Source organism: Mytilus californianus, unplaced genomic scaffold, assembly GCF_021869535.1.
Source record: "Mytilus californianus isolate M0D057914Y unplaced genomic scaffold, xbMytCali1.0.p SCAF_6, whole genome shotgun sequence".
In the NCBI taxonomy this organism is placed as follows: Eukaryota; Metazoa; Mollusca; class Bivalvia; order Mytilida; family Mytilidae; genus Mytilus; species Mytilus californianus.
In genome coordinates, this window is record NW_026262712.1 from 71,926,933 (window position 1) to 71,938,122 (window position 11,190).

General features: G+C 31.7%; 1 protein-coding gene across 1 annotated transcript; it reads left to right on the forward strand.

Moving 5' to 3' along the window:
• The first annotated feature begins 3,711 nt into the window (after window positions 1-3,711).
• LOC127704596 (uncharacterized) lies at window positions 3,712-10,673 on the forward strand. The gene is made up of 4 exons (XM_052208717.1): window positions 3,712-3,935; window positions 8,314-8,404; window positions 9,561-9,594; window positions 10,247-10,673. The coding sequence occupies exons 1-4, from the start codon at window positions 3,765-3,767 to the stop codon at window positions 10,380-10,382; spliced, it is 432 nt and encodes a 143-aa protein (XP_052064677.1). The 5' UTR covers window positions 3,712-3,764; the 3' UTR covers window positions 10,383-10,673.
• Window positions 10,674-11,190: the final 517 nt, after the last annotated feature.

Genomic DNA, 11,190 nt, shown 5'->3' on the forward strand with positions numbered 1-11,190 from the left:
CTGCTTCTCATCTAACACCCGTCATGTTGCCAAGTGGTTAACTTGGTAAGGAGACATTTCAAACGGGATAAAATCATTTAATCAAGTGACGTGAAGCACTTTTGGAAATGTTTTACGACAATGTATAACAAACTCACCCCAAAAAATCTATCATTTCTTTTATCGTTCAAAAACCATATATACAAAACACTCACATTAATAGTTTGAATTTCAAGTACCCCCATCTGGTTCACGTTGTCGAAATGTCCATATAAAAAAGTAAATTTGAAATTGTTTATACTAAAAGTATTTTAATCTGCAGGTGAAAAATAGAAAGATCGTAGTGTTTTTTTTTTTTTTTCATCTTGCAGAATCAACAATTATCATTGTTTTGATACTCCCGTACTACAAATAAAATGTCTGTATAAAAATAAGGAGATGCAGTATGATTGCCAATGAGACAACTATCCACCAAAGTTCAAATGAAGTAAATATAAGCAATTAAAGGCATGCATACGGCCTTCAACAACGAGAAAACCCTATACCGTGTAGTCAGCTATAAAAGGCCCCGACATGTAAAATGTGAATCAATTCATAGGAGAAAACTAACGGCCTAATTTATAACAAAATATTTTACGAAAAACACATATGACAGACATGAACCAACGACAACTACTGAACTACATGCTCATAACTTGAAACTGGTTGTTGCCGTTGAGGCATCAGAGATAAGCCTCTGCCAGGTAAACTGTGATACAGATAGATCATATAGCAAGTAGCCAATTGTCTGAAATCTGCTTTCCATTAATTTTGGGCTCATCACATTTGCGCGCATTTAGGGATTACATTTTTTTACGTTTGTCCGCAGCTTTTGATTACATTTGCGCGCATTCATTTTACAGATAACACAGGTAATAATAAAGGTAATTCATAATAAATATGACTATGATGTATTAATTTTCATAATAAATAGGACTATAAATTATTAAATTTGGAATATGAAACAAATCGGGAAAAATATCATAAGGGTGTACGATGGATTTACTTTCTGTATTGATAGAACACTGAAGTCAGGCACTATTTCATGGTAATGCACTGTAAAGGATTGCAAATTTAGTAGAAAAACTGATGAACATTCAACTGCTATTCTAAATGGTAACTGTGATCATACACATGAGTCAAATGCTAGAAAACTTGAGAGGAAGATTATCCGCGTTGTTGCAAATAAAAAAACGACAGCAGACATAACTTCTAGGCCTATGAAATTAGTCCGTTGTGAATTACTGAATATATATAAAAAAAAAAAACACTTATTGACAAAGACCTGAAGAGTTTGAGAAAATATCAGGATAGAGAAGTTAACAGAATTTCATTTCTCAAAGCAATTGGCTACAAATTTCTGCACGTACCAACATGTAAAATCAGTACTTTTACTTTTTAGATTTGCTATGTTTTAACATTTTAACATTTTTATCTGCATATATTTCTAGGATTTAGTGCTTGTGCATAATAAAACGGACTTATCCTGCTCGAAATCCCACTTCCACCTCCTCGATGGTGAGCAGGAGATTAAGACTAACGGAAGGAGTACTTGTACTTGTAAATAGTTAAATAAGTATTATTACCTGTATTTACCTGCGTTTACCTGAGTTTACCTGTAAAATAAATGCGCGCAAATGTTATCAAAAGCTGCGCGCAAACGTAATGATTTTTGCGTGCAAATGTAATGCACCGTTATTTTTTGGTTTACAATAATATATTCCCTAAGGTCTTTACCCTATTTTTTTATATTTCTTTGGCTTTTCAAATTACATGTATTATTTTTTTTTCATCAATGTCTTTTTCGTTTGATCGGAACGTTGATCAATGGTCATATTCAATTGTGACATCATGTTTTTAGATGTCATTGAAAATTATCTTAATATTATAGTACTTGTTCTATCTATGAATATATGGGTACAATTACCACAATCAACATTTCGGTTTATTCACTAACTTGGTATTTCGAATGTTAAGGTGGTACCTATTACTACAGGGAGATAACTCTGTAAAAATCAGCTAAACGTTTTAATTACTTTGTATTGTTAAGGAAATATTAAGCTTCTCAATGATCAAAATTAGTGTTTGTTAAACTGCTATATAACCAATGAAATTTTTCTGATAAAGTGGTTGGTTCAAATTTTTTGAAATTTTTATATTTTTGTCAAAGGGTCAAAGAAAACATTTTGTCAAAATTTTATGAAAATTAAACGAGCCAAATTAATATTAGTCAAGGTGTTGGGTACCACCTTAAACAAACGTCCTTAAAATGTCCTGTACCAAGTCAGGAATATGGCAGTTGTTATCAGATAGTCCGTTTCTATGTATGTTGGCGTTTGCTTTTGTTGTAGTTCAGTGTTTCTGTTGTTCCGTTGTTTTCCTCTTATAGTTGGTGTGTTTCCCTCGGTTTTAGTTTGTTACCCGGATTTGTTTTTGCTTAATCGAATTGTGACTATTGAACAGTGGTATACTATTGTTGCCTTTATTTACATTTGTCCGAATTTTAAAACATCAGCCAAAAGAGTAATGCATGTACGTAACAAACAATATAAAGATTAACGCGCAACAGACAATAAAAAGAGCAATGTGCAACATACTATAAAGAGAAATGTGCAACAGACTATAAAGAGAAATGTGCAACAGACTATAAAAAGAGCAATGTGCAACATACTATAAAGAGCAATGTGCAACAGACCATAAACAGCAATGTGCAACAGACTATAAAGAGCAATGTGCAACAGACTATAAAGAGCAATGCGCAACAGACTATAAAGAGCAATGTGCAACAGACTATAAAGAGCAATGTGCAACAGACTATAAAGAGCAATGTGCAACAGACTATAAAGAGCAATGCGCAACAGACTATAAAGAGCAATGTGCAACAGACTATAAAGAGCAATGTGCAACAGACTATAAAGAGCAATGTGCAACAGACTATAAAGAGCAATGTGCAACAGACAATATAAAGGGCAATGCGCAACAAACAATATCAAGGGTAATGCACAACAGACAATATTAAGATCAATGAGCAACAGAAAAAATACAGAAGGCCTATTTTGTAAATGTAATTTGTATAGTCGAGATTAGTTTTTGGAAAATATAAATGCACTTCAAATAACCATGCACTTATAACAATCTTCTCAGAAAACAACATAATCCCAACATGTCTTTTAGGATTATACAAAAAATTATGACTTTGCATGTCGTCTTAAAATGTCGTTTTATCTTTTCTTGAAGTAAACTGATTAAACATTAAATGGCAAATAATTTAAAAGGCCTCATTGTTTTTCAGAGGAACGATTTTTCCTTGTTTCATGGTAGATTTATATTTGTTTGCACAGCGCTTGAATTCTGCAAGTACTCCTTGTATTGATTCCTTTTACTGTATTTAGTAGACTTCAATTAGTAAGTCAAAACGACACACTTCAAACGGAGAAAACATATATATATATAACGTACTTAATCGATATCCTGTCAAGATATGACTTTATATAATTGATAAACAGCTCCATGGTATCTAACGAAGTATTAACACAAACTTTCTTGTTTAAATTCGGTGCCCAATAACTTAAAAGTTTAAACTATTATGGCCAATCGTGATATTTGATAAGAGTTGATATTTGATCAGGCCTAGTATATAAGACATTGTGACTTCCTTATTCACAATTAGATACTTAAGTGAAAAAGGTTTGATCAAATCTTGATGTAACAAAAAAACATAATATAATAGTTATTTAACAACTATCATGGACCAGCCGGGGTCCGTAATATGGACATTCTGGTTTTTATGCCTATTTGTGGTATATAGGCCAGTCAACACAAACTTTATCAAGTTCAGACCGTTCTATGAGTACCAGTATAATTTCCAATCGGATTCAGACGTCAAAGACCTCGGAAAGTTTAGAGTTGATGCAAAGGTAGGTTTCCGAACAAACATATTGTTGATTTACTTTCACTTTGATTGTAAATTCAATCAAATCCCCTTTACATAGATGCATATATTCATTAAAATTCTTAAAAGTTTTACTTATATGAGATTCAGATGTCTTCCATCAATGATTTGAGAGTAAAACCTGCAAACTGTAAATAGAGACTGTGGGTATATTCCTTTGAAATGAAAGACAATGAAAAAAGTATTAGTGGATATATGAATTACCTACTTCTAAATGACTTTGCTTACATGTATACGATATACGTAGTTGAACGACCATATCGCTATTTTATAATTCTCTTTAAATTTAATCCACCTGTTATGTTCCAAATGTATAATGTATTCGTTATATTTGATTGCACATATAAAACTAAATGATTGCCATTTTTAAGAAGAAGAAAATGTAACATTGATAGCATACTTCTTAGTTGTATCACAAGTTGTCAGTTTTTAAGAATTCGTATTTGCCAAAGTTATTTCCTATTCGATATCACATTTCTTTATACTGATGAATAAGTTATCTTATAGATTATTTTGGTCAAGATGTGCAAGTTTTAGGTTCCAAAGGAGAGGCAAAAGATACCAAAGGGACATTCAAACTCAGAAGTTGATTTTAAACTATTGTAAATTAAAATAGTCAAAGACAATTGTTGACGGTTGATAATCTACAAAAGTGATGTTTCAGATGTCGGCTTTGAAATCATTTTGATGTGACGCGTTTGAATGTTTGTTGCTGATAAAAGTACTATAGTAGCTTCATCTTCATACTAATGTTCAGAAATTCGAATAAATATAGTGTATATGTTTTAATTTACACAATTACAGGAAATGCAACTTTTGCAACAATTCTCTTTTTCAATAGTTTCCGCCTTTGATACACACATTTTAGATAAATAAAAAAAAATAATATAAGAACAGCGTTCAGTGTATATGATTTTCATTCGTTTTTCCTTATTTGAAAAAAAAAATGAAATACAGCTGTATGATTTAAAATAAGAAGATGTGGTAAAATTGACAATAAGACAACTATTCCCTAGACGCTATCGACGAGGTTGTAAGCAACTATAAGCTAGCATACGGCCTTTAACAATTAGAAAACTAATTCTACATCATAGGCTATATAAACCCCACCATGACAAAATGCGAAACAATTCAAACAAGAGAGGGTGTAAGAAACTATAAGTATCCATACGGCCTTCAACAATTACAAAACTCATATTACATAGTAAGTTATAAAAACCCCACCATGCCAAAATGTGAAACAATTCAAACAAGATAACCAACTATGAGTAATTAAAAAAATAAACGAAAAACTACGACAGACAGGAACAAAAGACAACTACTGATTTACGTGCTCCTTGCTTAGGACAGGCAAATAAATAATGTTGAGGGGAAAACATATGTTTTCGAGTGCTCAACCCTGCCAATAACCTGGGACACTAGTGTAACAGCACAACATAAGAACAAACTGTAAAAATCAGTTTAAAATGGCTTGACACGTCAACTCTAAGGGTCATACAAAAATCAGTAACATATCTATAGGGACATTTGTTAGATTTAGAAAGGAGGGGGCTGAAATGGCGGATATGAATTTAGATTAGCGGGTTAAATAATCAAAAAGCAAACTATGTTTTGTTTTCGTTTTTGATAAACAATTAATGAACTTAAATAACGAACTATGTATTCACCTTCAATTTAGATATTCAAAATGAAAATCCTACTACATCTTATTTTAATTTGTTTCTTTTCTTTGATTTTTTTATTCATTTCTTTTTTACAAACTAAGAAATAGGAACGAACTAGTCTTCTTTTTTGCTCTTGTTCTAGTGCAATAGTTCAAAATGACTGGGTCAGCTTATATTGTTCAAATGCTTTAGATATTAAGCATGTTTTACAGAAAAAATGCGTGAACTTCATATTAAATTTTTGATAATAACTTTTTGATTATTTTATTGAAAGACTATCTTGTTCGTGGTTTTTCTTTATGTAAACAAATTGAAAAAAGAAACAATGTTAACTTTTTTCTATCGTTACTCTAAACAACAAACTATGCTCTCTTTTTTTTGTTTTCACTCGAAAAAAAAATGAAGAACTGATAATTTGGTCTTTGAAGGAAAGTTGTATCATTGGCATTTGGCAATCATATCACATCTTCTTATTTTTATATGTCTTCATTGTTTCATCAAAGTTAACCCTGTCTAGCCTAAACCAACCTGTGTTGTGTCCTTCAGTACTGGCGTAAAGAAGTCTATATCGTTTTTTTTTATATTGCACTGGAAAACTGAACTAGACATTAGGAAGCAACTGTAATATCTCTCTCTATTATGAGCTTTCAGAGGTGGCTGCCGCTTGGCTTTTTTGTTCGTCTGAACCAAAGTTTTACTATTAAACCATGTCTTTTATCATTGCTTTTAATAAAGCCTTACATTTCTGGTAATACTATTTTGAACCCATGTTACACATGTACGAATTGTGGAATATAGAGTAAGAGTAATATAAAGAAGACACCTCATTTAAAGACTTATATATATGCTTGTGGACTAATATATATATGCATGTATAAAAACAAAGGAGACCATACTAAGAGGGCAGTCAAACACCACAAGTCGACAAGAACTGACAACACTTTTAACAAAAGAAAAACAACGAAAATGCAATAAAATTTAAAACGCAGAAAACTTAAAAATATAATAAAAAAAATAGAGCAACTGTTCTTCTTCTTCTCTCTGTATGAGGTTCTATTATAGGGAACACCAAGGAGAATATGTATCTATGAACACGGTGAAAAAAAACAATTCGGGTAGTGCGGAAGGGTCAACTGTTCTTGTTCTGTTAGTGACAATCGCCGTGCAACTCCTGTTTTAATAGATAGATAAGTCACATTACATGGTTTCATAAAATACAAGAGCAGATTAGTAATAAACATCTTGCTTCGAATGTTTAAGGTGGCGTAAAAAATCGCGAAAAATCTTACATTAAGCATAAGGCATCTATACCCTTCCGCAAGATGCTGTTAACCTTTTTACCATCCAATTTTATAGTACCATATTCAATCTAAACTGTTATGAGTCTATGGTATATATTGTGACAAAAATCAAGAACAATGCCAATGTATTATAAGCTCAAAATATGTACGGTCCAAAATGACTTAATTACGTCAAACTAGTATTAGTATTACAAACTGAGAAAAATTAAACTGCGTTCGTTTTCTGTTTTAAGCATAGAAAATTAATGTAAATAAAAAAGGAAAAATACTTTTAATATTTGTTCATTATTGAATAATTGAAATGAAAACTTTATTTTCTTAATTTTAGAACGGTTAAACACATAAGTTCTCCTCCACCCGTAAATACATCCACTCTTACCTTAACATTAGATAAATTATAAAACACAACCAATCTATTAATAATAAAAACGGTAGTTATTATGAATGGTTAGACATAATAAAAAACGAAGCAAACAGAAGCGTATATAAAAAATATAAGAATACACCCACGCTCTTACGAACAAATATACAAAAACTCCATACCCCCCCCCCCCCCCCCCCCAAAAAAAAACGAAAAAAAAAAACACAACACCACAACAAAAAACAAATCGGTAACTACTCAATTATTTTCGAAAAAAAAAAAGAATCGAACAGACTCGAATAATCACGGACAGTAATGCCAATGCCGACAAGTGTCCCCTTCTGTGCGTCGACGCATATCAAATCCATTAATGTCTTATTTAATTTTAACATTTCTAAACATGTCTACCCCACGAGGAAGTAATCCTAGGAGACGTTATATGATGCGTCACTTGATAATGTAACAATCAACTCAAATATTTTAAATAGTAAGGAGAAAGTTTATTAACATATCGGGGACAATGATAAATACAAGAAACAAATTTATTAGAAATTCCTTTTCACTAAAACCTTACAATGTAATCTTCTGTGTTCTTTTGTGGCACTTTGACAACTAACTATACGTGTTGTATAAATGTGCACAAGAGCTCAGATGGGAATAATAAAGTAAACATATTTTATACACAATCATCAATTCCTTTATACAGAGAAAAAGACACAGAAAAAGAAAAACGATGGAAGTAGAAATTCAAAGCGTTGATAGCTTACATCTTATCTGTCATTTTCGAAAAGAGAAAATATCTGTTTTGTGTTGTTTGTTTTGTTTTGTTCTGTTCATTTCTAATTTGTTTTTTTTTTTGTTTGTTTGTTTTTGTTTTGTGGGTTTTTTTTCGTTTAAGTTGTTTGAAGTTTTGTTATGTTTTTTTTAATTTAGTTTATATTGCTACATAAATCCCTGAAACGCGTGGAAAATATGATAAAAACATTTTTTTACCAGAATATGCATTATTCCTTATAGATCAGTTACACTAACATAGAGGATACAGATGCTTACCAGGAAATATTACTAAAAGTCTACACCTTTACATTCACGGCAAACCATGGATCAGGTATGAATATATATATAAAGGTGTAAGCCAACAATTGAGAGGCTATTGGCTTTTCTTTTTACAAAGGAACAGAAACATCGTCAATGGTGACTATGTGTGTCTCTCTTATCAGATGTGTTCCTTTTTGCTATGAATCGCAACCAATGTCTACAAAAATCGTCTCACAACCGATTTTTTTCTAAAAATATATCAGTAAATGAAGAAATGAAAGTATACAACATTACCGACAACAAACACAAAAAATTCCAATAAATAACGTTATCCTTTTAGTACTTATTATAAAATCCATACCAGTGCTGGTTTGTTTCATCTGCTCAAATTGCAAGCAACCATAACATGTCTTTTAGTCTGAAATCATATTCTTGGACTTTTTTCTGCTCTTTGGTCGGTTGTTGTCCCTTTGACACATTCCCCGTTTCCATTCTCAATTCTATTGATTTGAAGATTTAGCTATTGTATTGGAAATTTTACATTGTTAGTGTGAAGCGCTCTAAGGTGCTTTTCTGGTCTGATTTTTATTGTTCGTCCTTCTTTGTATCTCTTGTTATGCCATTAGTTTGGATTTAAAAGCATAGGATGAATTGCTAAAGAAGCAGGGCTAAAAATCTAGCGGAACTCGACTGTCCGTAGGGGAAAATCTCGCAAAAGTTTAATGTAAAAGATAAGGAGTTGTGGTATGATTGCCAATGAGACAACTATCCAGGAAAATTCAAATGAAGTGGATGTAAGCAATTATAGGCAACTGTACAACCTTCAACAATTAGAAAAACCCATGTTTAGTTAAAATTGGTATTGATGGGAGATATTTTGATAATCTTTATTTTCTACGCAACTTTATTTGAATTGGGGGATTAAGATCTTGGTGTATCTGGTATAGACACTTGTAAATTGTTGATAATAGTATATATATATATATATGATGACCACGATCGATGACCTTTTTTCTTTTGCGTCCTTGGAATGCAATGTCATTGCTGTAAAATCCCCCTTTTTGGGGTAATAAGGCATTATGATAAAATGAAGTTTTTGCAAATGGCGCAAATAATCAATATTATCCTTCAATCTAATAAAATTGAGTGAAATATATATGTTACATTGGTAACTATACATATGGGTTGACTCAGACTCAAAGCTGGTATATTTCATACTTTTTCAGGTTCTTCCGGCCATGACATGGATCTCTCCAAATGGTAAGTATTCATAGTAAAAAATATAAAGGATATCAATGCAAATATAAACGGTGGGAGATCGTTGTGGTGGTGGTGGTGATGTGTGTGTGCTTGGTGAGAAGGAAAAGGGGGTTTGGGTGTAAGAAAAAAATTAACAAGAGGATTTTCATATTTTCCGTTCTACAAAACATTTTAGCAAAATGGCTAGAGATTTTTCGCTTCATGTTGAAAAACTGATTGGAACGTCATTGGATTCAATGATTTCCTCAACTATTAATAAATAACTTGAATAATTATCGTGACTTATATTATCGCTGAATGCTCTTAGAGTTTTCTTATTGGTATGTCCAAGATTTATTGGTTGTCTAACGATCAGAGGCTTATCAGGTCCTTGGCGAAAGTACAAGTACTTTTTTTCCAAAAGTATAAACACAAGATATCGTACCATTCAATGGTTGTTTTCCAACTCGGACACTAAAGTGTATAGTGCATGAAAGGAGGGCGGGGTGGAGGAGATTTGGTGAACAGCCGCAAATACTTTCTTAATTAGCACTTTCACGGACGTGATGTGAAATTGCCCTTTGTTTATAACTGACTGCAATTTTTTTTTTCATGATCCAACTTTCGATTCGTATTTATTTATATCTTGCATCATATATGAGTTATTCCTTAGGTTTTCTTTTGAAATAACGCCATATGGAGAGATTTTGAAAGTTTATCATCCTAATGAAGAAGATGAAGTATTGGCCACAAAGAAAGGATTTGCTGCTCTGCTTGCTTCTAAACTGCACGGGAAACAGCAGGTATAACATATATAACATTGTTCAAACTACAATAAACAGACGCTGTCAGACAGTTTGAGACTAATTCGATATTAAAGTAAACTGAAAATTATCAGTACATAATTGAAACAAGGACCTGGTTATTCCATATTCATGATTACGTACGTCATTTTGACTGTTTTGTACTTAGACATGCAGTTTAATTGTAACAGTAAATTCGGTCCGGTAGTAAAATTTGTCCGCCGGACTTTTTTTCCTAGGTAATCAACCATGACCATAATTTTACTAGGAATGTAAGTCACTGGGTAAATTTTCCTAGGAAAATAAGTCAATAGCTAGTAAAATATGTCTGGCACTTATTTTCCTCGGAATATTCTTATATATACCCGTTTTCTCATTTTTTTCTATGAAAAAAATCACTTTTATTTTTTTTCTTAAGACATTCTTTAAATTAATCAATTTTAACATAAAGAAAGGAACATTTATAATTATGTACATCATAAAAGTCTGTGATATCAATTTTCCTAGGGAAAAAAGTCTGATCAATTATCTAAAAACAACCATATTTTAATAGTGAAATATTAATGCACAACTGTTAAACAATTTAAAAACATATAAGAATTAGAATTCCATTGTTTAAATGTAAATTATTTCTTTCACTACAAAATTTCCTATAAAAATAAAGGACACGGACGTTTTTTTACCTAGGAATATTAATGGCCTGGACATGAATTCCTCGGAAAATTAGTCTGGGCACATAAATTTTATTAAGAGATTAATGCACAACTGTTAAACAACTATTAAACATAAGAATTAAAAATTCCATTGTTCACAT

Excerpts from the sequence above, each read along its gene's own strand:
- LOC127704596 (XM_052208717.1), top strand. The coding sequence starts at position 3,765 with ATGGACCAGCCGGGGTCCGTAATATGGACATTCTGGTTTTTATGCCTA. Across the intron at positions 3,936-8,313 it reads AGTTTAGAGTTGATGCAAAG|ATCAGTTACACTAACATAGA; the intron begins GTAGGTTTCCGA and ends TATTCCTTATAG. Across the intron at positions 8,405-9,560 it reads CACGGCAAACCATGGATCAG|GTTCTTCCGGCCATGACATG; the intron begins GTATGAATATAT and ends ATACTTTTTCAG.